At 35.5% G+C, this 27,726-nt stretch overlaps 1 protein-coding gene across 17 annotated transcripts in view; it reads right to left on the bottom strand.

The window, feature by feature from the left end:
* The window catches only part of CAMK2D (calcium/calmodulin dependent protein kinase II delta), a 323,991-nt gene that overhangs the window by 155,231 nt on the left and 141,034 nt on the right, over positions 1-27,726 (bottom strand). For all 17 annotated transcript variants that reach the window (XM_032401065.1, XM_032401063.1, XM_032401064.1 and 14 more), the window contains exon 4: positions 9,636-9,690. In XM_032401065.1, the coding sequence (XP_032256956.1) occupies positions 9,636-9,690 (55 nt within the window). The remainder of the gene's footprint in view (positions 1-9,635; positions 9,691-27,726) is intronic.

Raw genomic sequence — 27,726 nt, forward strand, 5'->3', positions numbered from 1 at the left:
AACTAATAGGACACTGAAATTATTTAGTATAACTTTGTAAAAGCTTTATTTTCCCATCAGTCACCCTCTATAATTCTAGAATTATAGAGTTCCACTATAGTGGACATTAAATTTATTTTAAAAATAGCCAAAATATTTTCATTCCAACACTTTTCTAAAAACAAATGAGAAATGCAATGCAATATCTTTACAGCATTAGGGTTTCTTTGTTATTTAAAATATCCTCCACTTTATGTAGATTGTTTCTTGCATATAAAGTGCCAACTAAAAACAAAATTCAGAGACTCAACTTTGTTCTAAAAAGTATATTCAGAGGGTTTATACCTTATAACTTCTTTTTTTTGTTCCTACCAACATCTTACTTCAGGTACTTACTATGTTCTTCCTGGATGTTAGTGTAGTCAACTTCTAACTGGGTTCACACCTCTAATCTGATCTCTTTTTGCTTCAATCATCCGTGCTCACAGCAAAATATACTGTGCTATACTATAATTACTGATTTAGTTTTCTGTCTTTTAACAAGAGTTTTAACCTAGAGGCCTATTTTCAAGTGCTGTTTACAGTGTACTGATAGATCAAGTAATCTTCAATCTGTGCATTCCACATTTTGATCTGAGAGTGGAAATTATTTTTGCCACTACTTCCTATATGCACTATAATAAATCAAATATGACCAAATAATACTAAAATCAAATATAAGACAAATGAAATATACTAGGTGGGTTTTAAGAAGGATAAAATTTGCTATGAATAATAGGCCAAAGATGTCCAGAAAAATCAGACTAGCCCTCTACCTCTAAAAAAAGATTTAATAATCATTAGAATATATATGGCATACATATGCCTTGTGAGATACAGGAGAATATTATCAGCATAATGGAAGAATTTTCCTAAATAACCATAAAGATGACTGAGTGACTAGGGCACAAACAGATGTGTTCACAGACACTGTGAAACTTATTACACTATATCTGTGTGTTTTGTAAAATTGTTGACCTGTGGATTATGCAACCAAATATTCTAGTAGATCAAAGAATGCTATAATAGAACAAGTATGAGATTGCTTTTAGCTCTTTCGAAGGCAAAAATTGTCTTTCAACTTCCCTTCAATCAGTTTATCCACAGTGCCTGGTAGAGAGTTAAGTGCAGATTAAGGGTACATTTGTTGAATGAAGACACAGAGAAATACACTGAGAAAGACATCAACTTCAGGGCTTTGCATTGTGTTTCCTGGCATTCCTGACTAAGTGAATGTTGGCTCTTTCTCCCAAACCTCTTGTAACTCTTAACAGCTCCTACCACATTAGGTCTATACTACAGATTTTTTGAAGCTGTCCAATCCCCTTTCTGAACTATAAAATCTTCAAAAAAGTGGACGGTGTCTTAGCTTTTAGTCTGTTAGTCTTGATATTGCCAATATAACAATCAGCTCAAGGGGTGCAGTTTCCGAAACATACTTTTTTAATACTGATAGAACTTCAAATTTGTAAAAATGAAAAATATACATGTCTTCCTAGTAATAACTACAAAGCATGCAAATTGACCAAGCTTTCTGGATGGTACGAAAATGATAAAATGGGGCACAGGGAGGGAGCACATCAGATTCTCTGAGTATTCAATTTTGAAATTATCAAAATGGGATATTTATTTTAAAATGTTCAGAAACACTACCTTTTTTCCTAAAGCATTAGGCATAGTGTCTTGCATTTAGTAGGTACCCATTACTTATTTGATGAACAGAATTTCTTATACGGGGACAAAAACAAAAACACTTTAAAACAGAAAAAAAAGAAGTATTTCATGTACCAAGATGTGTTTTTGCTAGGGGGAAAAAAAAGTTCTTTTTAAAGATGTATTAATAGAATTTTTCTCTAATAGCTTAAAATCATAATAAATTTTCTAATACTTAAAAACGACACCAGGAGTCCTTACTAATTCTACCAGAAGTCTCAAATTAATGAGAACAGCATCCTGGCCTCACAGAACAGGAAAGGACTTGAGAGATGTCTGACAAATTTTTCATCTGGTCCCACAGCCCCATTCCGTACGAGAAAAATGAGGATTAGAGAAAATATAATGTTAAGTGGTTAGCCTTGGGTAGCTCTGAGACTGAAACTTAAGTCTTTTCATCCTGGATCAGCACTTTTGCCAATAAACCTTAATCTAATCTATCTATTTTAGTTCCCTACTGAGATTACAAAATTCAACCCAAGTGTTATTCTCTTATACATTTACTTAGAAAGGGCTGTGATATTTCTATACTCCATTATACATTCACCCAACATGCACATAATACAAATCTTCGCTGACATTCAGTTCCTGAAATATATATGTCACATTCAGATGACTGCCCTTGTCAAGGCCTTCTGTCTCAAAGAAATGGACTGAATCTGCCTTATCTGCCTAAGGCCAATGGCTCTGACTGTAGGCCTCTCCCTTAGGGACTACAATTCTAGCTCCATTATTTCCCTGCCTGGCTTTCCCTTAGATTTCAGATAAATCCACACCTCTTATCTCCCAGAACTGCTGAGGTGTGCCTGAAAACCCTGCTAGGCACAAACCCGGAGGAAGGATGATTCATTATTTGCTGTGAAGAGGTCTTTGCTTTCGTGCAGGTCTTTCCCACTGATTCCTGAGTCTATTTGCAAAAGCGATTACTAATGCTGTATAGTTGGAAATGGTGGATAGATACCTGAATGAAAAATGTAAATTTAATATAGCAAGAAGAAACTTTTTTTTTTTAATGAACTCATTGCCTCTTCTGTTTCGCTTTTTAGAAAGGGAAAAGTATTCCATTAGAAGAAAACTCAGTGCACCTATAAAAATAGAACTTCCCATTAGATTGTGAATAGCTGACATTCCACAGGAAGTATGCACAAGTACCACACTGCCAAAACCATCATCAAAAGGACAAACACAGGAACATTCCTTCTTTAGGAATTCAAGTAGTTATTTTATCTTGGAACTGATTGGCTAAGTGACTTCCAATTTTCCCATATGAGTATTTCATTGATGTATAAAATGTTCATTTTTTTAAAGCTACTTACTTTTCCTCTTCATAGAGTAACCACCACAATTAGATAATTTAGAGGAATTATATCTGTTATAATCTCTTTTTAATCATTGAAAATCTATCTATCTATCTATCTATCTATATATATATATATATATTTTGAAAATCTATATTTTAACCACTGTTTTCCAACTATCTCAAAGCTGGGTGCTTTATTGGATTATATTTAACCTAATTTATTAGTCTCGTTTCCTGGCAAAGAATTTTGATGAAAACTGCTCATAACTTCTCTCTTAAACTTTAAACATTAAAGAACAATTGCAAAGAATCTGAGCTTTTCAGTCTAGCAAAAGAGGTTCAACTGTCTGATGCAGCGTATTTAATGTTACTATGGTTCAAATGTAAACTTACACTTTGGTTTCAGAGACATTAATAACACAAATATCATTGTGACAGATATGATCCACTGTAACTGAAAATCTTATTTTGTATTCACATGAACTGCTTTTTTATATGTTCTGTACCAATTATTTAAAATATGATGTATAAAAAAATAAACTTTATTCTAAACTCTGTGATTCTTATCATTCCCTCCATTTAATAATATAGAAAACTATAAAATTTTAAATGTGAATGTAAATTGGTAACTATGGAAAAGTGGTATGGCATGGCATGAGAAGAAGGGTACTGCCCTTTTACATCTGACCTAACACTGATATGCTTCTTGGAGCTGAAGTAGATCAGAATATACCACCCTGCAACATACCACTTTGGCAAAAAGACTATTTTGAACTAAAGGCAGTTGAGAATGAACAAATACAGGAAGAGTTCTCTACCCTCCCCTTATCTGCCCAAAAGCAGGGCATAAATTTCCCTTTGAGGAAGGTATCTGTTCCATGTTCCAGGGAGAGAAGAGCAATTTTTATCATCTAAGACAAGAATTTGACACCTTCACTGCTTCTTTTAGTTTCACTTCTTTTCTACAAACTCCCATGCACATAAATATTAATAAAAATTGTGTGCCTTTTATTCTGTTAATCCGCCTTTAGTCTAATTCACATGCCTTCATGCACTGAACATAAGAGGGTATAGGAAAAGTATATCCTCTCTGATAGAGCTATGATCAAATCCAATTCTGAATAATGGTACTCAGGTAAATGAGCATTAGCAAAAGTGTTTTTCTTTCCAGCATTCATCATAGCATGAAGGACATATCCCAGTTTATAATACCATACCCTTGATTTATATAGCAAAGGATATCTAACAAATTAAATCTATTAAGAAATAACAACAGTCTGAAAAAATAGGGTAGATACATTTCTCTCATTAAATGCATTAAAAAAAAAAATCCCTGTTCTCCCAAGCCCTGCCCAGCAGTGAGGAGGAACACCCCTGGGGTGCCATAGGAGGCTAAATAGGAAACCTAGACTTCCACTCCCACCTGAAAGTAGTAAGATGGCACCTAATAACCCTTGCCAATGTGGTATCAGAGGAGGCCTGCTACAAAGATTTAAATTAAATCCGCAGTCTCGTAAAATAATACCCAAAATGTCTAGGATATAATACAAAATCACTCATTATATCAAGAACTAAGAACATTTCAATATGAATGAGAAAAAACAATGAACAGATGCCAACACCAACACCACCAAGATGACAATGCAGTTGGAATTATCCAACAAGGATTTTTTTTTTTTTTTTTTAAGATTTTATTTATTTGAGAGAGAGAGAATGAGAGAGAAAGAACACATGAGAGGGGGGAGGGTCAGAGGGCGAAGCAGACTCCCTGTCAAGCAGGGAGCCCGATGCGGGACTCGATCCAGGGACTCCAGGATCATGACCTGAGCCGAAGGCAGTCGCTTAACCAACCGAGCCACCCAGGCGCCCCTATCCAAAAGGGATTTTTAATCAGCCTAATAAAATGCTTCAGTGAGCAATTAAAAACACACAAACAGAAAAAATAGGAACTCTCAGCAAGACAGAGAATTTATAGAAAAACCAACAGTCTATAGTAGAACTGAAAAAATACAGTAACTGAAATGGACGCATTCAACAGCAGAATAAAAAAAAAAAGGATCAGTCAACTTGAAGAAAACAGTATAAATTTCCTAATCTGAACAAGAGAAAAAAAAAAAAGATAAAAATGAACAGAGCCCCAGGAATTTATGCGGCTATAACAAAGGATCTAGCATTCATGTTATCAAGTTCAGAAGGAGAAGAGAAAGAAGGCAAGGCTAATAAAGTATTCAAAGAAACAATGTCTAAAAATTTCCCAAGTTTGGGAGAAGACATAAACCTGTATATTCAAGAGGTTAAATGAACACAAAATAAGATAAATTCTAAGAAAGCCAAGCCAAGACACACCATGATCAAACTTCTAAAAACTATAGACAAAGAAAAAATCTTTAAAGCACCTGGAGAGAAAGAACACGTTATTTTTAGGGGCAAAACAGAATGACAAAAGATTTTTCATCAGAAATCAGAGAATCCAGAAGGAATTGATGTAACATTAAAAGAATATAACTGTTTACCTAGAATTCTTTATCTAGCAAAAAGGAGTGAAGGGGAAATCAAGACATTCTCAGAAAAAGGAAAGTAAGAATTTGTTGTTAGCATATCTACTCTGAAAGAATGGCTAAGGAAGTTATTAAAGAAGAAAGGAAATCATAAAAAAGGGATCTTAGAACATGAGAAAGGAAGAAAGAACAATGGAGAAAGTAAAAATATGAGCTCTGAGAAAGGACTGAAGAGAAAGGACTAGTGCAATATGGAGTGGTGCCAAACTACAGCCATGTGAACAAGCCATGGATGGGACTGTGACTGTGGAGAGGAGCCTATATGGTGGGGCTGTGCATAATCAGAGCTTCAGTCTCTATTCTCCAGCACACATCAATCACCAATATGGCAGACACACTTGGCTGCCTACCTAATAGGCAAAACTCCCCTACTTTCTTGTTAACAAAGCCATGATTTAGATCTTATCTGACCATGCATTTGGTGATTCAAGGGAGGCCAGTTACCTCCCAAGACCTACATATTAAATTTATAATTGGTCAATGCCAATTGTAATTCCATCCCCTTCATCAATACTTGATTCAGGCAGGGGTATGAGAAACAATTCTAAACAGCAATTCATTAAAAAATAAATAAATTAAAAAAATGAACAGGGATTCATTAACAGATTATCTTCTGAGGGACTGCTGAGAAAGGATAAAAACATATGCAATGGCATTAATACTGTCCCTTTTTCTGACTGTGAAAGTCACTGATATCTGAAAATGAGGCACCAACCTGAGAACAAACTCACATACTACAGAGAACAACCAAAAAGATAGAAAAAAACTTGATTTCTTAATTACAAAACTGAAGGGCTGAATTAACCAAGTCTAACACTAACCTATCTTTAGAGTCATATTACAAAAAATATCTTTTTTCTTATTTCCAAGCATTACATGAAAATGCTGGACAGTAGTCCATTATATGAATTTACCATAATTATGCAACTATTTCTCTATTATTGGATCCTTAAGTTGCCTTTTTCTTTTTTTTCCATTATAAAAGCTGATGCAATGAACATTGTTTGGCATAAAGTTTTATCTAAATTTAGGGTATGCTTTCCATGGACTTCATTTTTAGAAGTGAAATTACTATGTCAAATGGTATATGACCTAATCCTGGCCAGTGAGAGGAAATGAGATGTTTACTGGGTAAATTTTTCCTTCTTATAAAGAACAAGAGACAACGTCTTTCACTGGACATTAGCATGTCTGTATATAATACCTTGAACGATACCAATCTGAGAACAAAGCCAATGAAGTAAAATATGGGAGTCTGATACTGTTATTGAACCACTGAGTTAACCAACTTCAAGGACCCTTCTTTTAGTCTTTTTCCATTATTTGAATTATAGTTTATTTTTAATTTTTTTATTTGAATATAATTGACATACAATGTTGCATTAGTTTCAGGTACACAACATAGCGATTCAACATCTTCATACATTATGCTATGCTCACAAGTGTACCTACCATCTGTCACCATACAATGTTATTATAATATCACTGAAAATATTCCCCTATGTCTTTTATTCCTGTGATTTATTCATTCCATAACTGGAAGCCTGTGTTTCCCACTCTCCTTCATCCAGTTTGCCCATCCTTTCCACCCCCCTGCCCTCTGGCAATCATCAATTTGTTCCCTGATTCTGCTTTTTTGTTGTTGTTGTTTTTGTTTATTCACTATTGTTTTTTACATTCCACATATGAGTAAAATCACATGGTATTTGTCTTTCTCAAGACCTCATCCTTTCTTTGTGGCTGTGTAATGTTCCATTGTGTATATTTGTGTGTGTGTGTGTGTGTGTGTGTGTGTACATATATACACACCACATCTTCTTTATCCATTCATCTACTGATGGACACTTAAGTTGCTTCTATATCTTGGCTACTGTAAATAATGCTGCAATAAACAGGGGTGCTTATTTCTTTTCAAATTAGGGTTGTCACATTCTTTGGGTAAATACCCAGAGTGGAATTATTAGATCATATGGTATTTTTATTTTTAATTTTTGGAGGAACCTCCATACTGGTTTCCACAGTGGCTGCACCAATTTACATTCCCACAAACAGTACACAGGGTTCCTTTTTCTTCACATCCTCATCAACATTTAAATTTCTTGTGTATTTGGTTTTAGCCATTCTGACAGGTGAGGTGATATCTCATAGTAGTTTTGATTTGCATTTCCCTGAGGACGAATGATATTGAGCATCTTTACATGTGACTCTTGACCATCTGTATGTCTTCTTTGGAAAAATGTCTATTCAGGTCCTCTACTCATTTTTTAATTGGATTGGGTTTTTTGGTGTTGAGTTGTAGAAGTTCTTTATATATTTTGGACATTAACCCATTATCGGATATACCGTTTGTAAATATCTTCTCCCATTCATTAAGCATCCTTTTTGCTTTTGTTAATGGTTTCCTTTGCTGTGCAAAAGCTTTTTATTTTGATGTAGTCTAATAGTTTATTTTTGCCTTTGTTTCGCTTGCCTGAGGAGACATAAATGTTGCTATGACTGTTATCAAAATTATTGAGCTTTAATCCATTTTGTTTTTTTTTTTTTTTTTTTTTTTAAAGATTTTATTTATTTGACAGAGAGAAAGACAGCGAGAGAGGGAACACAAGCAGGGGGAGTGGGAGAGGGAGAAGCAGGCTTCCTGCTGAGCAGGGAGCCCGATGCGGGGCTCGATCCCAGGACCCTGGGTTCATGACCTGAGCCGAAGGCAGACGCTTAAGGACTGAGCCACCCAGGCGCCCCGAGCTTTAATCCATTTTGAATTTATTTTTATGTCTGTGTTAGAAAGTGGTTCAGTTTCATTCTTTTGCATGTAGCTGTCCAATTTTCCAGCACCACTTATTGAAGAGACCAGCTTTTTTTCCATTGTATATGCTTGCCTCTTTTGTCATAGATTAATTGACTACATAAATATGGGTTTATTTCTGGGCTCTCTACTCTGTTTCATTGATGTATGTGACTGTTTGTGCCAGTACCATACTGTTTCGATTACTACAGCTTTGTAGTAGATCTTAGAATTTGGGATTGTGATACCTCCACCTTTGTTCTTCTTTCTCAAGACTCTTTTGGCTATTTGGTTTTTTTGTGGTTCCATACAAATTTTAGTATTATTTGTTCTAGTTCTGTGAAAAATGCTGCTGGTATTTTGACAGGGATTGCACTGAATGTATAGATAGCTTTGGGTAGTGGTGACATTTAAACAATATTAATTCTTCCAATCCATGAGCATGGAATATCTTTCTATTTGTTTGTGTTGTTTTCAATTTCTTTCATCAATATTTTATAGTTTTCAGAGTACAGGTCTTTCACCTTCCTGATTAAGTTTATTCCTAGGCATTTTATTCTTTTTGGTGCATTTGTAAATGGAACTGTTAATTTCTCTTTTCTGCTGCTTTGTTTTTAGTGTATAGAAATGCTACCATTTTTTGCATATTAATTTTGTATTCTGCAACTTGACTATTTATTACTTCTAATAGTTTTTTGGTGGAGTCTTTAGGGTTTTCTATGTATGGTATCATGTCATCTGCAAATAGTGTTAAGTTTTACTTCTTCCTTACCAATATGGATGCCTCTTATTTCTTTTTCTTGTTTGATTACTGTGGCTAGGACTTCCAGACTATGTTGAATAAAACTGGTTAGGTGAACATCCTTATCTTGTTTCTGATCTTAGAGAAAAATTCCCTCATTTTTTCACCACTGAGTATGATGTTAGCTATGGTTCTTTTTATATAAGACAAAAAAATTCAATGGAAAATTAGCTCACATCAGCCATTTGTATGCCCAAAGATAAAACTGAGAACTGCTTATGATATCACAGTGAACAATCCAAACAGACTCCTCTTTCAGTTATGAAGATTAATGTAAGTTTTAAATAAACACTCCTGAACAGTCACATTTTTTCAAAAGAATTAGAGTTGAATGTTATTTGAAAACATCTAAAAAAGTTATAGGATCATTAATTTAGACTGCAAATTAGAAAAAAATCATGTTTAATTCAAAATGGTCTTCAAATAGCAAAAATAAATGAACACAAAGCATGTTGTACTTACAAATCAAACACCAAATAATGGAAGCCCTCTTCTGATATGCTGTCATGAAGTCGCACTAAAAAAAAAGTGGTGGGAGAAAAGTTTATGTTATATATATGTCAATGATGAACATTAAACCAGACTTCTAATGGGCATCTGTCTCCTAACTAAAAGTGTTGGCAACATTCTTTATTCTAGGCTCTGATAAGCAGTATCCTTTACAACAAGGCTTGGGTTCAGACAAACCCAAGGTTTAGATTTTGGTTCTGATAATTATTAACTGTGTAGGCTTAATCATTTCTTTTTTTTTTTTTTAAAGAGAGCGAGAGAGGAAAGAGGGCAAGCAGGGAAGGGAGAGGGGGAGAGAGAGAATCTTTACTAAGCAGGCTCCACACAGCCCAATGTGGGGTTTGATCCCACAACCCTGAGATCATGACCTGAAGTGAACTCAAGAGCCAGATGCCCAACTGACTGAGCCACCCAGGTGCCCCTGTGTGAGCTTAATCAAATTAATCAATTTATTATGATAATAGTACCTATACTTTACAAAATGGTTGAGAAGGTTAAATGAGACAACAAAAGTAAAATAATACACATGTTGCTGGGATAAATAAATATTAATGACTGTTAAAATATATGTACATCTATTCAAAGTTAGCAGGTTCTAGGAATTCTCCCACTTAGAGTCTCTTCCTTGCCATTCTCTTTGCTATCTCCCTAGTCCAGTTCTTCACCAACTCATGCCTTGATCAATACAATAAGGGCAAGAAGGATCATTTGAAGAGTCCAGCAAATGGTCTTGCTTCTGCTCTCCCTGCCCCCCCCCCTTTTTTTGGTGGGGATGGAGAGAGTTTCTACATAGCACTTCCTGGCCAACCTGTCAACAGAGTTTTTATTATGCTACTTCTAAACTCAAGTCACCAAAATCCATTTACCAAGTCAGCCAAAATTATACAGGTAGAACTTCTAATAAAATAATATACTAGTTCCTCAAATTAATACTACTTTAATTTTTCCAATGAGCTAGACTTTCACTGATAGGTAGCCAAAACAAATATTTTGCTCTTCTGAATGGACAACATTCATTATCTACTATAATTCGAGAGTAAACTACACATGTATAACTTACATACTGCTTTTTCTGTGATTTATTTTTGCATAAGTCCCCTGCCTTCCCCGATGCATCCCCACAAATGGTAAACTCTTCCTATTTATCCAAATCACTTGGGTTGGCTTGGCCTTCACTGGGAGCAACAGAGGGCAGAAAAAGCAACAAACATGTAGGACACAACTGCTTTTGAAAAGTTACCACAAAAGGATAATGATTTCTACTACCACCGGTCCTTAGTATGTTCCCCATGCAATGATGACCACCACATAGAAAATGTGGATTCCAAAGAACATTTAGATTGTCACACAAACTACAATGATCTACAGAGGGAGTCTGCAGTATCCATGAAATTCTCAAGGTCATAGACTTAATATAATGTCCATTCTTTACAATCTAGTTCCATCCTCTTCAGACACCATTCTTGGGCCACTATTAAAATCTTTTTTAAATCTCTCTTTAGACCTTTCCAAGGTAGAGAACTAAAGACTTTTGTTCCATTATATGGACTTTCTTTCTCATCATTACTACCATCCAGTTATCGTATTTCACAGGTTTTTGAATCCTTCACAGAGACCTGACAAATGGTAGATGGTCTTTCATAAAATCGCTTTGAGCACTTACTATACTATGTGCTAAGCATTCTTCCAAGTTTTTTTCACCAAAGCTCAGTATACCTATATACGTCTAAAATAAAACTACTAATATCAAACAATTCTCGCATAACTTTAATCGTGTGAAGGGTATTCTTCAGTTTACCAATATCAAAGATGCCCACTACCTTTGTCTAAACTTATGCTGCTGAAGAAAATCAAAAGTTAGACTCAATGATGTATTCTGTTCATAGTCATTCAGCATAGTAAGGAAAGTCAGATCATGACAGATAATTCAGTGGCTTTCCTGAATGACACAGCCTCAAAGATACCTACCTCACTGAGCAGCTGTAATGCAACCTGTGTTTAAATAAGCTCAATGAATGGTAGGTCTACTTAAGTCAGACAGTTATTTGATAAAAATAAGATGGATTTGCATCCCATCAAAGTTAAAATGAGAAGTAAAATCACAACGTGAGCAGGAGGAAATGATTCTTTCTTCCACTGTCTCAAAATAAAAACTTCAAGTGGAGATGCAGACCTTAGGTTTTCAGATAAAAGGGTTGTGGAGCTAAACAAAAGTGGAAATTTCAGTTACAAGTGGAGAAATATTACTTTCTGGTTCTATTTGGAATAAAATCTTCTTAGTATGAATATCACTTTCTTATTAATACTTGCACATCATTATTTGGAAGTAAATTATTTTTTGAAAAAGTTAAGTGTTGCTAAGATCAAGCCAAATATATATTGTTTTTGGTGAAAACTAGTTTCACAAAAGTATTTAGCCAGCAAGCACATAATAATTGCTTAAGGACAAACCATTTGGCCCAAGGTCATTACTTTTGCATCACACAATTCCAAAACAACCTCCACAATTTTTTTTTTAAAGATTTTATTTATTTATTTGACAGAGAGAGAGACACAGCGAGAGAAGGAACACAAGCAGCGGGAAGTGGGAGAGGGAGAAGCAGGCTCTCTGCTGAGCAGGGAGCTCGATGTGGGGCTCGATACATGGCTTGATCCCAGGACCCCAGGGTCACGACCCGAGCCAAAGGCACACACTTAACAACTGAGCCACCCAGGCGCCCCAACCTCCACTATTTCTAAACAGCCATTTGACCAGGTGAAATTAATTATGAATGAGTGAGGTTATTGATACAGCAGAAAAAACTAGCATCATCTTTACTTGGGATAAATACATACACATTTACTTCCTTTCTTTATTCCTTCCTTTCTTATGACCTCCCTACTTCCTTCCATTCTTAAAGAACCAGGAAAGAGAACTGATGAAATCATCACAACTTTTCATTTATTAACAAAACTATATAATTTCATCTTTGCATGGATATTCCACTGTTTACAATTACTCTAAGGATGGGTTGGTTTCCTTTTGAAACTTTGAACTCTTTATCATTCTCAGAGTTGATGATACATTTATACAGCCTGAAGACACTGTCTTACACACCACAGATATCTTTTTATCTTCAAGCCATTTCAGTCAGTCAAAAGTATCCATCTTCCATCCTTTCCCTCCTTTTTAACAGTTTGCCATGGGTTGAAACTGTGTTTACTTTCACAAAAACTTACATTAGTTTTTCTCTATTATAAATAACTGTCAATTCATTTCCATGCTGAAGGAAACACAGGATATTCTGTTCACCACAGATGTTAGCCCAAGACTGCAGACATGGCCAGCCTTGAGAGGACTGTGGCTGCTCCATGTTGAAACATATTGCACTATGTTCTTGCTATGACTGCTCTTTGTTATTGCCATAGGCTGTACATATGGGTGCACACAATTAACTTAATCACAGTCATCACTAAGATGCTTTCAGAAAGAAACGTTAAAGAAGATAATGAGAAAAGCATTTGAGAACATCCCGGTAGTCACTCTTTTCTGAAGTTTGCTCAAAGGTAAAATCAAGTTTATGAATGAATGAGTTTTCATAAATGGTAACCGTGTAACAGTTCTTATCCAGAATAAAATTAAAAATTCTAGGGCTTTAAGCATAAGACTTATAAGGGGAGAAAAGGTGTTCCTGAGGCTAAAATGTTTCCAAAATTCAGTTGATCCATGACCTAATCCTTTTCCTTTCTCTCCCTCATGTTATCCATTTGGTCATTTGCATTCAAATTATCATGGGATCACTGCTTTCTCCTCCTGTCCTACACTCCTGTATGATTTCACTGCAGTTTCTAGTTAAGTACTAGTTGCACAAAGGGGCCAAATAGGACTAAACAGGACCTTGTAGTTATCTGAGAAAACTGATTTTATTTAAATGTGAAAGAAGCGTCCTATTTATTTTAAAACATTCTTTAAGGAGTTAAAAGATATAATAACTACAGTGCTTACTGTGTCAACACAATGCAAATAATTTTTGCAAGAGTTATTTTAGTTAATATATAAGACCTTTTCCCATCACTTTTTACAAATGAATATGCACAGGCTTGGAGAGGTGAAAGAAACTTCCAAGGCTTAACAGCTAGTAATTGGCCAGGCTACGACCATAATCCAGAGCTGGAGGATTCCAAAGCTGGTTCTTGCTCAGAATACTATATGGACTCTCTAAAGTACAGCTGTCAACAAACTACTCCCCTCCCCTCTCCCCAAGACACTGTAGAGTATGAATTGGTTTGTCAGGATAAAATAATATTTAAAAAAGAATTAAAGAGGAAGAAATAGTTATAGTGACTAGAAAAAGAAAAGCAGTGCTAAGAAAAAAAAATTACTTACACAAAAAGAGAAAAGTATTTTCAGTTTAGGAATTTTAAAATGTGATGCTGTAGTTTGGGGGATATAGAGACAGCTAGATGATATCTAAGATACAGAGCCAACACCAGCCACATTTGTCTTTCTCTGTAGTCCCTAAATCCCTAGAAAATTGTTAATTCTCTTCAAATTAGGAACATTAGAATATCCAGTGACTCAGCTATTTTACCTGATAGGACATTTAATGTACCAAAAATCCTAATTAAAGAACCTGGAAAACTCGCACAATGTGCAAAACAGCATAAATTTAACTATTTCTGTTTCCAAAATTAACATTTCTATGACATGGATACTACGATAACATGGGAAGAGACAGAGGTATGTGTGTGTGTGGGTGTCAGGAAGTAGAAATGGGTATGCAAGGAAGAAAAGGGAAAGACTAGGAGAATTAAACTCTAAATAGAAGCACGTTAAAATTGCCTATTAGGTACATCTTATCTATTTTGATGACATATATTAAGAACATTTCTGTCAAAAGAAAGTGAACATATTCTTTTATGGTGATTTATTATCTTTCAAAAAAGACTAATAGCATACAAAGTCACTTGTTTCAATTTCAGCATACTTCCCTCCCTCTTCATTTCCTAACAGCATCCCTCAAATACAATCAAGGGTGGTAAGTATAATTTTGTGAAATTATTTATACAACATATCATTTGGTTCAAATTATACTGCTTCTTACTCTTCCATTCAACTATACTCACTACCTGCTGTTCTCTACTAGAATTTATTATGGAGATGTGGCAGCCTATTACATTGGTGGTTCCAATAGACCATGTCTACCAATGTCTATCAATATTCATGTCCTTGTGTAGTCCTCTCCCACACTGACTCTGGGTTTGGCCATGTGACTTGCTTTGAGTGATTAGATGTGTGATGCAAACAGAGCCTTTATAAACTCTTGTACATTGGAGTTGTCCTCTTGGAAACCACATGCTAAAGAAAAGTTTGGGATAGACTTAAACAAGAGGCCACATGAAGAGAAACCCTGAAGGATGAGAGGCCATGTTGACATTCCACCACTAGCAGAGCTCACTGCTGAAGGGAACTGCAATTATCACCTCAGTTACATCATGTGGAGTAGAACAACTATCCAACTGAATCCAGTCAGTCCACAGAGTAATAAGAAATAGTAAATTGATGTTGTTTTAAGCCACTAAATTTGGAGTGGGAGTTGTTAACCAACAATAGATAAATAATAGATATTATAGATATCTATGTTATAGATATTATAGATAAATAAACAAGAAAGACAATCTGAAATTTGTAATTGACCCATTGTCCTCAGGGAATTCTTTCCTTATAATTAGCAATTTTTTAGCAGAAAGAGAATGAGTTGTACCTCAAAATATGAATTAGAAACCTCTAAAACTAAACATGGCAGGGCAATGCTGCCAATGTTATCATACTACTAATAAAATAATTCATACAGAAAAGATTATACTGCATTCCCATAATCACTATTTGTCATCTCTGAACAACAGTCCTGGTTATAAATGAGGTAGATTTTGCATTTTTAGCTTTATTATGCTACAAGGATTCAGGTAGTTGGATTTGGTTCACATACTGGGATGGAAAAATGGCAGCTTGTAAGTCAGATGCTTTTTATAGTCCCATCAGCAGTTAATTATATTTCAGAGCTGGAGTAAGCACTTGCCAAGTATGGCCATGCAATGTGCCATCGCCTTCTCAAAAGGGGGATGCCAACAATGAGTTCATTTGTTAAATTAAAAAAAAAAAATACACACACACACACGTCTCAAACATTATAACATTCAAATGGCACTACTCTAGAGAGAAATTTGAGCTCCACCATTAAAACTGGCTCTTTTGTGATAAAGCTGATCATTTCTAGAGAGAAAAGTTTTCAAACAGACATACAAACACTGAAAACCAAATTCAAAATCAAACTAACATTTCTAAAAAACCGAAGGCAAATCTGCATGTGCGTGCTTTTCTAAATTTCTACTTTTTATAACACAAGTAATAGTGAATAAAACAATACCATTTAAAATATATTTAGGTTCGCATAGTTGAAAAATATATGCACTCTACTTCTTTGAAATATGGATTCATGCACACTGTTCATTTTATTTTGAGTAAAAACATAGGCAGATAGAGATATATAAGTATTTCTTTGTTGTTTTCATTGTCAAAGTCAATAGTCTTGTAGCATTTATAGTTTGATTCTGTTTGTCTTAATATGATACTTTTAAAATTTAGGCATAAAATGTGGAAATTTGACTTTGCTGGCTAAGGCAAATAAATAAACTCAACTAGCACAAAAGCCATGATCTGTCCTAATCTTAAATATCTGAACTCAAATTCCTAAAATTGCATGAAAGATATGTATTTTTGACAAAAACTTACCAATATGCCCCATGAATAAATGCCAAATAAACCATTATTTGGTATTCAAATATTAAAATAACATCAGAACTACAAAAATTGTTTTAATAAAATTTCAAATATTTTTGTCATGACAAGAAAATGTTTTAAAAATTAAACTATATTTAAAAGCAATTCAGTGCTTATACTTAAGAAAAAGTAATAACTTATTTTTAAAAAGCAAATATAATTATTACATGAAAACTCAGCAGGGAATGTCATCCACATTAATTTTAAGACACTATTTTAAAAGTACACAAAAAAAGTCATCGGATCCTAACATCAGTGCTGAAAGTCAAAGCATATCAATTATGCTGACAATAATCTCCATCCTTATTCCCAAATTCTCACCCCATTTCCTGGTTCCAGATTAAAAAAAGAAAGTTTAGATTAGCTTCAATATCTATAAAATCAGGTTAGTAACATTCGGGGCTGACTAGAACAAATCATGATGTCTTCTAATAGGACAGAGCTAGTCATAAGCTCAGATTATTCAAAGGAGTTTCTGACTTGTCAAAATATCTATTACTCAGAAAAATTTCAACCTGGGAAGATGACAGAAAGTGAGAAAACACAACCAGTGGTTGCTAATTATATGGCTACCTGCTACAGCAATCACGTAACACCATGAATAACATGAGAGAGCAAGCAATTCTTTTGCTTGAAAGAAAAAAGTCACTAAGAGCTAAATATAGAATTTCAGAGATGGTCAATAAAAAAGCCAATAGATAATTCATTTAATACACTTTCCTGCTCATAAAATTGTATATGTGAGGAGAAATTAAATTAGAGGTTTATTACTAAGCCTAGTAATATCTAGAAATATTCTTTGTTTCCTTTAAAAAATAATTTTGAGATTATCTTGCTGCATATTTTAATGCATGAATCCATTTTACTTATTAAAATTTGTTTTTTGAAAAAATTATTTCATTTCTTGTAAAAGTTAGTATTTATTTCAAGTTTCCTTCATTTAAGAAAAACTTTCCTTCTTCAATTCTGCATCAATATTATTTATGTATTTCAGTAAGTGGTTCCAGCTTTCTTCATTTTCTTTTTCCTTGCCTCATCTTTTAGTTATTCCACCTTCTCATACTTATATAAAGCTAATCAGTGATCACTCATGGATATTCTTAAGTTTTAGGAATATTTAAAAAGGAAGAGAAACTGTTATCATATGACTTGCATATTATAGAAAGCTTAAGATGGTGCACTTTCATATTGTACTGTAATTATAAGGACCTAACAGAGCATTGGACTAATACCATCTTTTTGTTAAATTTATTCAAAATGTACACACCTATCTCCTATGTTAAATGTATAAGACTGGTTAAGAGGACAAAAATGGCCATTAGTAATTCCTCAGCTCTAAGTACCTGAACAGGATTATTATCTTTCTGATTGTGGAATCCAACGCAGGTTCAACCACTCAGCATACCACAGTCTGGGTCAAAAAGAGAAGCCCTATTGGTAATTTCACACCAGGCTGCTCAGTTGGGTCCATATTTAACAGCAAGACACAAACACATTAAATGTCTTAAAGCAGTACAGTACTTAGCTACTTTTTAAGATTAAACAAAGGCTTTGTGATTTATGATAAACTAAGGATATCACACAGGAAGGAGACTGCATCATGCCACAGGACAAACAAGATAAGGACCTTTTTTTTCAAAGTGAAGATCAAGGCAGCATTTCAAACAAAAATAAAATATATTGAAGTGCATTTCCCATCTAAGGTAACCTTTGTGAAACTTTTGCTTGACTTTTATACAAATATATTGTATGCTGGGTCATGCTATAAAACTATTATTTTTTTTTAACTGTAGATCACAGGAAAAATGCTTAATAAGCACTGGATTACATAATCCTTTAAGAGGATCCTTAAGGTCCTTTCCAACTTTTTTACATTTCTACATTTCTGAATGATTATGGCTAATAAGCAGTACAGAAAATAAACAATACAGTTATTACCAATACAAGGTTGAATACAATCCCCTAAATAAGACTTTTTCCTCTAACATTCAAACAAATTTAAGTTTAAAACACACTTCATTTGGGGCGCCTGGGTGGCTCAGTCCTTAAGAGTTTGCCTCTGGCTCAGGTCATGATCCCAGGGTCCTGGGATCGAGCCCCGCATCAGGCTCCCAGCTCAGCGGGAAGCCTGCTTCTCCCTCTCCCATGCCCCCTGCTTGTGTTCCCTCTCTCACTGTCTCTCTCTCTCCGTCAAATAAATAAATAAAATCTTAAAAAAAAAAAACCAAAACACTTCATTTTATTTTTGATTTAATGAATAACTAAAGGGAAAGCTTAAAACATTTATCTTGCCAAATTAAAAATAAGCCTTTTTCAAAAATTTACTGAGCAGATGAACTGCTTTTCTGACAATAGTCCTTGGAGAATAGAGTGAATGGAAAAACTTATTATATCATCCTCTCTTTGCAGCTTACTACCATTTTATCTTAACACTTGCAACTAAATTTTTCCTGAAGACACACATGCCCAAATGGTCTCATCTTTTAAATCCCTTTCTGAAAAATCATTTCTTGTATAAAGTATTTTTCCAAGTTTGATTCATCCTATAAGCAGAAAACACCCGAGTTTAAAATTCTACTAAAATGATAAGAAATGTACTGTAAACTAGTGTCCATATTATATTCTCATAATGGTTTTCAATTAACTATTTTTATGCTGAAATTACTTTAAAAGATCAGTTTATTTCCTTTGTATAATATATACAAACATGAAACACATGAAAAGGAACTGTGATCTTAGGCTCACAACTGAAGAAAAACATAAAAGTTATGTTACGAATTTAGTCACAAATTCAATACCATGGCAATAATAAGAGGACATTAATAAATACAGCTATAGGCACTGTTACACCAGTCAGCAGCAATCAGCATCAGGTACCTGGGAATATATTTTTGGATAAGCATTCAATGGAACAGTTAGCTCACCTGGATCAGTGATTTTTATTTAAGTAAAGGCTAGTTTTTCTTTTTTTCAAGATTTTATTGATTTATTTGACAGAGAGAGACACAGCGAGAGAGGGAACACAAGCAGGGGGAGTGGGGGAGGGAGAAGCAGGCTTCCTGCTGAGCAGGGAGCCCGATGTGGGGCTCCATCCCAGGACCCTGAGATCATGATCTGAGCCGAAGGCAGACGCTTAACCACTGAGCCACCCAGGTGCCCCAAAGACTAATTTTTCTTATCAAGACATCAGGGAAGTTATAACAAATGTCAGACATCTCAAATACTGGCGGCATTTGCCTGCCTCAAAGATATCTCAAAACAAGCCCAAAGAACCTATGATCTTCCCTCTAAAACCTGCTTTACCCAGTGTCTTCCATTATCTTTACAGTTGCTCATCTGAAAGCAAATCCCTCAAAATATATATCGGGAAAAAAATATATATTTCTACTCTGTCCCCTCACTGTCTTTACCACAGCAGCCTGAACAATCCTGTTAAAACTTACATCTGATTATTGTTCAGAATCCTTGAATGGGGGGTGCCTGGGTGGCTCAGTGGTTAAGCGTCTGCCTTCGGCTCAGGTCATGATCCCAGCGTCCTGGGATCGAGCCCCACGTTGGGCTCCCTGCTCTGCGGGGAGCCTGCTTCTTCCTCTCCCACCCCTCCTGCTTGTGTGCTCTCTCTCACTGTCTCTCTCTGTCAGATAAATAAATAAAATCTTTAAAAAAAAAGAACCCTCCAATGGCTCTCCAACTGCCTCTGCGTAAAAGCCAAAATCCCATCTGTGGCCTTTAAGATCCCTCAAAGTCCACCCTCCCCCCATCATCGCCCTGGCCTCTCCCACCACCACTCTTCCTCTGGCTTACTGTGCTCCAACCACACTGGGCTCCTTGCTGCTTCTGGAGAACCCCAGGCAAATTCCTGCCTCAGACTTTGCACTTTTGCACTTGCTGTTTCCTCTGCCTAGAACTCTTTTCCCCCAGATAGGCTCGCTACCTCATCTTCAAGTCGTGACTCAGCATTTCGCCTTTCTTTGTAAATAAAGGTTTACTGGAGCACAGCCTCATCCATTTGTTTATATAGTATAATCGATGGCTGCCTTCAAGCTAGAACTACAGTGTTAAACTGTTGCAACGAAAACTATATAGCCAAGAAACTGAAAATATTTACTATTCGGCCTTTATAAAGTTCGCTGACCCCTAGAGTAGAAGAAAAGATCGTTGAAAGGGAGAGGATTGGTTGTGAGAGGCCTGGGTGTGGCACCCATAATCTATGTGGCTAATTAAAGCCACCAAGACTGAAGGTTGTTAAGTGGGAAAAGAGAAGGTAGTTCCTATAGAACACAACGAATGAGGGGGTACCAAGAGAATGGCAGAAAATTGCTGCACTAGAAAGCGTAGGATGTTATAATCTGAGAAAATGTTTCAAAGATAGGGTGGTGGAAGGATGGGGGTGGGGGATTATTGAGGGAGGATGTGTTAACAGTGGTTTTATAAAAGCAGTTAAGAGCAAGAAAACACCTCTCCACCCCCAGGTTCAGCAGTATGTAGAGGAAAGAAAATAGCCTACTCAAGAGAAAGCCAGATTGCAGTTCGCACAAGAAGAAATAAGCATTCAGAGACCACTGGGAGAACAGAGGGCATTTTGCAAATATTATGTCATCGGATTTATTATCGTATAATTAAAGGGAAAAAGAAAACTAATAAAAGGTATTAAAATTTGGCAATATTCTCATAGTCTAGATATTAACCCAATAGTTAAACAAATTGAAGATTCTCTTTGATAAATTTTCATATTTATTTTTCCTTTTTTAGAATAGACATATTTTTAAATAAATATATTAATTTTTAAAGATCACATTTAAGGAAAATGTGTTTCTGTCATTTTATTACTATCATACTCCTGGGGGGGGTTCTAATCTTATTAAAGTGTTACTGTGATTTTAAATGCTTATGCATATTTCCTGTATTTATTGCATCTAAATTACAGAATAATCTGATTTTTATTCATTTAAATCACAATGATTTTAATATATTCATACTCAGTTTTAAATTTTTTTTCTTCTTGGTTATTTTCCAGATAGGAATACTAGAAAAAAGAAGATACATTTTACTTTTTTTTTTTTTTTAAGATTTTATTTATTTATTTGACAGAGAGAGACAGTGAGAGAGGGAACACAAGCAGGGGGAGTGGAGGAGGGAGAAGCAGGCTTCCCGCGGAGCAGGGAGTCTGATGCAGGGCTTGATCCCAGGATCCTGGGATCATGACCTGAGCCCAAGGCAGATGCTTAATGACTGAGCCACCCAGGCGCCCCAAGAAAATACATCTTAAATTGTTCTCGATAAAAACTACATGACATTAATTCTTCTTTTGATGGAAATTGGTTTTGCCATCTTCATTTCTAAGCAAAATTTATGTCAAACTGCTTTAATACCAAAAAGAAAAACATTAACAGGAAATATGTTTCAGATTTATTTGGTAAATATTTTTATTTTTATAATCTTGACCACAGTCTCCATTCAGATTTAAGCTCATGGCATAAATGTCTTAAGGAGATTTATGAATGTTGTACCTAAGATTTAGTTCTTGTTAGAGGTGGGGAGTTCATTCTTTCAGTCACTCAGCCAGTTTACTTGGCTGCCACATGCTGGGGCTATAACTGTGAACAAGTCAGTGGTGATACCAGTCCTCACACAGTTTTCAGTTTTTGGGACAAAATCCCCTTGCTAATTTTGTGATTTTGTAGTCTAGATGATCAGACTCACAGCTTTACAAAGCATATCCCAATAGTTTTATTTTAAACACAGGAACACAGGAACACAACATGATGAGGTGGCAAACAAATCTAAACAAAGCATCAGTGATAACTAAATGTACTATGAAATGTCTTCATCTACTAGTGGCTAAAAAATCAACAGTCTGTATCTACTGACCAACTGATTTCACCAAACAACATATTTCCCTGATTTTTTTTTTTTTTCCTGGATTGACTTGCTACTGAGAAAATTGAACAAGTTGTTTAATCTGAAAGGTAAATTTCTTAGTAAAAAGAAACTTAGCATCCCCTGTGGCCTACCCAAATCCATTATCCACAAGGCAGCCATCACTTCAAAATGCGAATCTGATTATATCACACTTGCCAGCCTTAAAATTCTTTAATGTCTTCCTACTGATTTATCATATAATTTATCATCCAAACAGGGCCATTTTGAGACTAAAAGAGGGTGATTAATTTTTACACCAGTAAATCAGGACATCCCTTGGAAAAGAGGTCAGAGTGGTCATCCCACCCACTAGGCTCTACCTCTTCAACTTCCCTCACACTTGCCCTCCAGTTCCCTACAGCAACAGAAGTCCTCTTTCAGACTCAGGTACTCTGCTCCCTCATGTAGCAAGCCACATCTTCATTGTAAATTCTTTGGCTTGGCCTTCTCTTTCCTCCCCTCCAACTTAACCTGTAGCTATGCTTCAGAATTTATTTTAAGCATCACTTCATCAGCAAAGTCCCCTTTGGCCTCCCAAACAAACTCTCATAGCATCACCCATCTCTGCTTCATAGCACTGGACATGCCTGCAATGATACCTTTGATCATGTGATCCTTCGACTAGACTGTCTTTCCTGCTTAGCTGATCTCCTTGGGTGACTGGATTTATACGTCCCCAGAAAACACTTTCATAGCATCAGACACCTCAATTAAAACAATGCCTATATACCTCAAAACTGCAAATGGGAAAAAGGATGAATATATGTCTCTTGAACATCATAATGGAACACCGTCTGACTCACCCAAGGATTACCCAATTCTCTAAGATAGTATCTTTGTTCTGTTTTATTATTTACTATTGATTAGGCCTTAATCAGGAATGTATAAACTATGGTCCACAGGCCAAATTAGGGCAGCACTCTATTTTTGCACAGCCAGTGAGCTAATTTTTTGTTGTTGCTGTTTACATTTTTAAGGGACTGCAAAGACACACACAAAAAAACGTATGATACAGGACAGAGACCTTATATGGCCCACAAACCTAAAATATTTACTACCATATAGAAAAAGTTTGCCAACCTGTGGATTAGAGTTATTTCACTTGTACAAAACAGATCACAGTGCAAATGATTCTTGTCTGATAACAATGCAAATGAGTGCTTTGTTATAGAGAAATAAATGGATTCTCAAAGGTTATAGTTTTATTGCCTATAGGGCAATAATCTGTTTAGTACTATAGCAATCACATTCCAGAATTCTTTCTGTGACTATAAATATTTCTGTTACTCTTACAGGTTTTTAAACTGGCTTTGACATTCTGTTAGTTCTTTTATTAATTAGTTAAGTAAATTTTTTGGTATTTTAGATAATATGTAATACTTTAATTGGTGTATAGTATCACATTATATGATAACACCACAGTCTACTTAACCAGTCCCCTCTGGAAGGACATTTGGATTGTTTTCAGACTTTTGTTCTTTAGCCCCATTGCTATCACTTGTCCTCAGTGAGCTTCTCATTGGTTATTAAATATATATGTAACAACACAGGAGCCAGGATTTCAAGACCTTCTTTGGCCTAGAAGTATTAATTGATGTTCTGTTGTTTGTACTTTATACTCCAGACAATCAGGGCATCTTACTATTCCCTAAGGGACTTCCCTTTTTGACTTTTGAGACCCAAGAGTTTCCTTTCCTAGAAGGTTACCTACTCCAGTCTCTACTATGGAAATCCTATCTACTCCTTAAACTCTAGTATCAGCAGCCCTTGGTCCATGACTCAACAGGGACTCCTCTTCCTTTATTTCCTATAGTCCTTTGAGCTTCACTTCAGGAAAATTTAAAGAAAAAGCAAAGTAAAAATTACCCATTGAAATAAAAATATGAAACATAATCAACCTTGAATTACTTTAATCATTTTGGAAATAACACATTCTAAGGTTTTTGTTGATACATAATCAGGTAAAGAAAATCAGAAATTTTATCAAATTTCCATTCAGACCCAAAGTATATTATGGAAACATGGCTTGAAAGTAAGTGATACAAAACAAAAACAAACCTGAATCTTTTCAATAGCCTTGTAACATGCTTGATATAATATTTTTGTAAAGTGATTTTAAAAAAGGAAAGGAATAAGAATTGCTGTTGCCCTTAAGTGCTTTAGTCAGTTAAAATGAACATTCCTGCTCACTTGATAGAAAAGCCTTGATCTTATAGAATTAAACAACTTTCTGTTCTTCACGTGCCTTCTAATGTGAACTCTCATACAAATGAGACAACACACTGTGCATTCAACAACATGGTGCCCCACAAAATCTGGTGCTATATTTCTGGTCTCTGTATTCTCCATGACTAGTATATTCTGGCATATAGAAAAAACTGGGTAAATGCTTATTAAGGAATTAGCGGACTCTGGTATTAGCATATCAGTGGGTTGGTTTAGGCTAAGTTGGTCTCCTAAAACAACTCTTGGTGAACGATAAGCCCACATTTCTATAATTATAAAATAAAGTTAAACTCTGGACATGTGGTAACCTATAATCAACACACAGGCATCCTAAGGATTGTTTTCAACTTCACACAAAAAGATTAACATCATTTTAGCTACAATAATGCTTATCAAACCCTGTTCTGTCCTAGAGTTTTGTTTATGTCCTTGATAGAAGCAAAATCTCCTCTTCTCTCCAACCAAGCACGTGGAATAATGAGGAAGGCACCACCTGCCTAGCTGGCCAGATGTCTGGTGATCAGTGAAGCAGACACAAGAGATTGCAGCCAGGTCAGACTTATCTTCTAGTTATTTACATATGCCTTGCTTAATCCACAAAGTGTTGAAGGCAGGGATCAGGCATTCAATAAATAGTTGCTGATGATGAATTATTTTTCCAGTAAATACTTATTGAGTTCCCCTCAGTGCAAAGTACCATAGGTACTAGGAATGAAGCAGGGAACAAAACTATGTGCATGACCCTCAAAAATGATCAAATATAGGAAGACAGATCAATGTCAAACAAACAGACAAATATATATGTAAGAGTGTGGTAAGTGCTCTGAAAAAAATAGAGAAGAGTAAGGGTAAGTGAGTATCAGGAGAAGGGAGAGAGGATATATGGAAAAAACTTCATCAATAAGGTAAATTTTGAGGAGAAACCAGAAGGAAATGAACAGAGCAAATCATGGAGAAGGCTCTATGAAAATCTGATAGAAGACTACAATTGATGTGTCTGAGAAACAGTGTGTCTGGAGCAGAGTGAAAAAGAGAGAATAGCAGGGGAGAGGCAGAGGTGTAAGTATGCTCCTGTTGGGGGTGAGGGTGTCAGGGGCCTATAGGGCTTTGGAAGAGGCCATTAAGGACTTTGATGTTCCTCTGAGCTGTATGGGAATGCACTACAGGCTTCTGAGGAAGGGAAGACTGTTCTGCTTGTTTTAAAAATAACACTGTAACTGGTGTGCTGAAATATACTGTAAAGAAGCAAAGACAGAAACAGAAAAATTAATGTAAAAAGCCAGGTGAGGGAAAGATGATGGAATTTCAGGCAAGAGTGGTGGGACTGAAAGCACATATGTGGTCAGATTCTGGATATATTTTGAAAGCAGAGCTGACAGGTACGCTGATAGATGTGGGATATGAGAGAAGGAAAGGAATAAAGTATGATTACAAGGGTTTTGTTCTGAGTAACTGGTATCTGAGGATAGGTGAAGATGGAGGAGTGGCAGGCTGAGGTGACGGGAGTAAATTAGAAATGCCTAATATACATCTTAATGGAGAAATCAAGAAGGTAGCACATAAATGAATTCACTCTTTAGTGAACGAAATCTACTCTTGGCCTCCCTAAATATAACATGAAAAGAAGGTATCAGGGGGCATCTGTGGCGCAGTCAGTTAAGTTCTTGGTTTCGACTCAGGTCATGATCTCAGAGTCCTGGGATCATCGAGCCCCACGCTGGGCTCCATTCTCATTGTGAAGTCTGCTTGGGATTCTCTCTCCCATCTCCCTCCGTCCCCCCACCTCCCACACTCTCTCTCTCTCTCAAATAAATAAATCTTTAAAAAAAATAAAAGTAGGTATCAGAACATTATTGTGTTTAAGAGCAAGAGCTCTGAGGTCAGTATTCTTATGTTCTAATCTTGACTCTGTCACATATTAACCATGTGATCCTGGACACTTACTTAACCTTTCCATGCCTCAGTTTCTCAGTTGTAAAATGGGGATAATAAGAGAATCACTCCAATAGCCCATTGTGACAATTAAAGGAGATAATATATGTCAAGAGTTCAAAACAGTTCATTATACATAAAAGCACTGAATGTGATATTATTATTAAATTAAATGACTATATTAAATAAAAATAATTAATAAAAGTAAATTTTGTATCAAAAAATTTGATCAATTTATTTGTATAAAAATATTGTATGAAATAAAATCTTTCATACTTATGGTTGTCACTAGGCAGTTACTGTAGGATGTATGACAGTTGAGTTTCAGCAAATGGACAGCCTGAGGAAGAACAGAAGCACTTGACTGAATCAGGAAACTTTAGTTCAATACCAAGAGCTTGCTCTTCAATCTTGGCAAAGTACAGAATGGATCTGAGCCTCCATTCCTACGTAAACTGGGGGGCCGGAGTTATATGGGTCTCAGCTGTCTGCTTCACCTAAAAGAGTGTGCTAGCATCAAATTTTAAGCAACATTTCTTATGACATCGATTATACAAATAAAGAGTAAATATTTTTCACAGGGATTCTTAAAAAAAATTTTTTTAAATAATAGGCTATATATAGTTCTATTTATGAATAAGGCAACAAATTATCACTTGGAAGTTATCCCTTATTTCTTTTTGATCACTGATTGCCATATGATGCTCTCTTCAAAGCTAAAGGAAGTAGAGAAAAATGCCTTTCCAATAATTAAGCTATTAATTCTATATAGAAATGTGTTCCCTTAAAAGCAAATTTGATTCTTCCAGTTCAAATCATTTTTTTCCACCATTTTTCACTATAACAAATTTCAGACTGCTTAATACAGTCATTTCTTATTATTTGTAGTAGTTATGCTCTACAAAGTTGCCATGGACGCTGCATTAGTAAATACTGAAACAATGCTTCTGGGTTAGCTTCATGCAAACCTCCAGTCACAACATTTTTGCCAATTTATCAATGTGTAACCTTGCTATGTGTTTCTGGTTAAAGAAACCTTATTTAATCTATATTGCTGACTCATTAATGATGAACTCACAGCCAACAGTGCTATAACTCATGTCTGAAGGAAGCTTTGCTACAAAGCTTATCTAACATGCGTGT

This window comes from Phoca vitulina, unplaced genomic scaffold, assembly GCF_004348235.1.
Source record: "Phoca vitulina isolate PV1807 unplaced genomic scaffold, GSC_HSeal_1.0 scaffold3, whole genome shotgun sequence".
In the NCBI taxonomy this organism is placed as follows: Eukaryota; Metazoa; Chordata; class Mammalia; order Carnivora; family Phocidae; genus Phoca; species Phoca vitulina.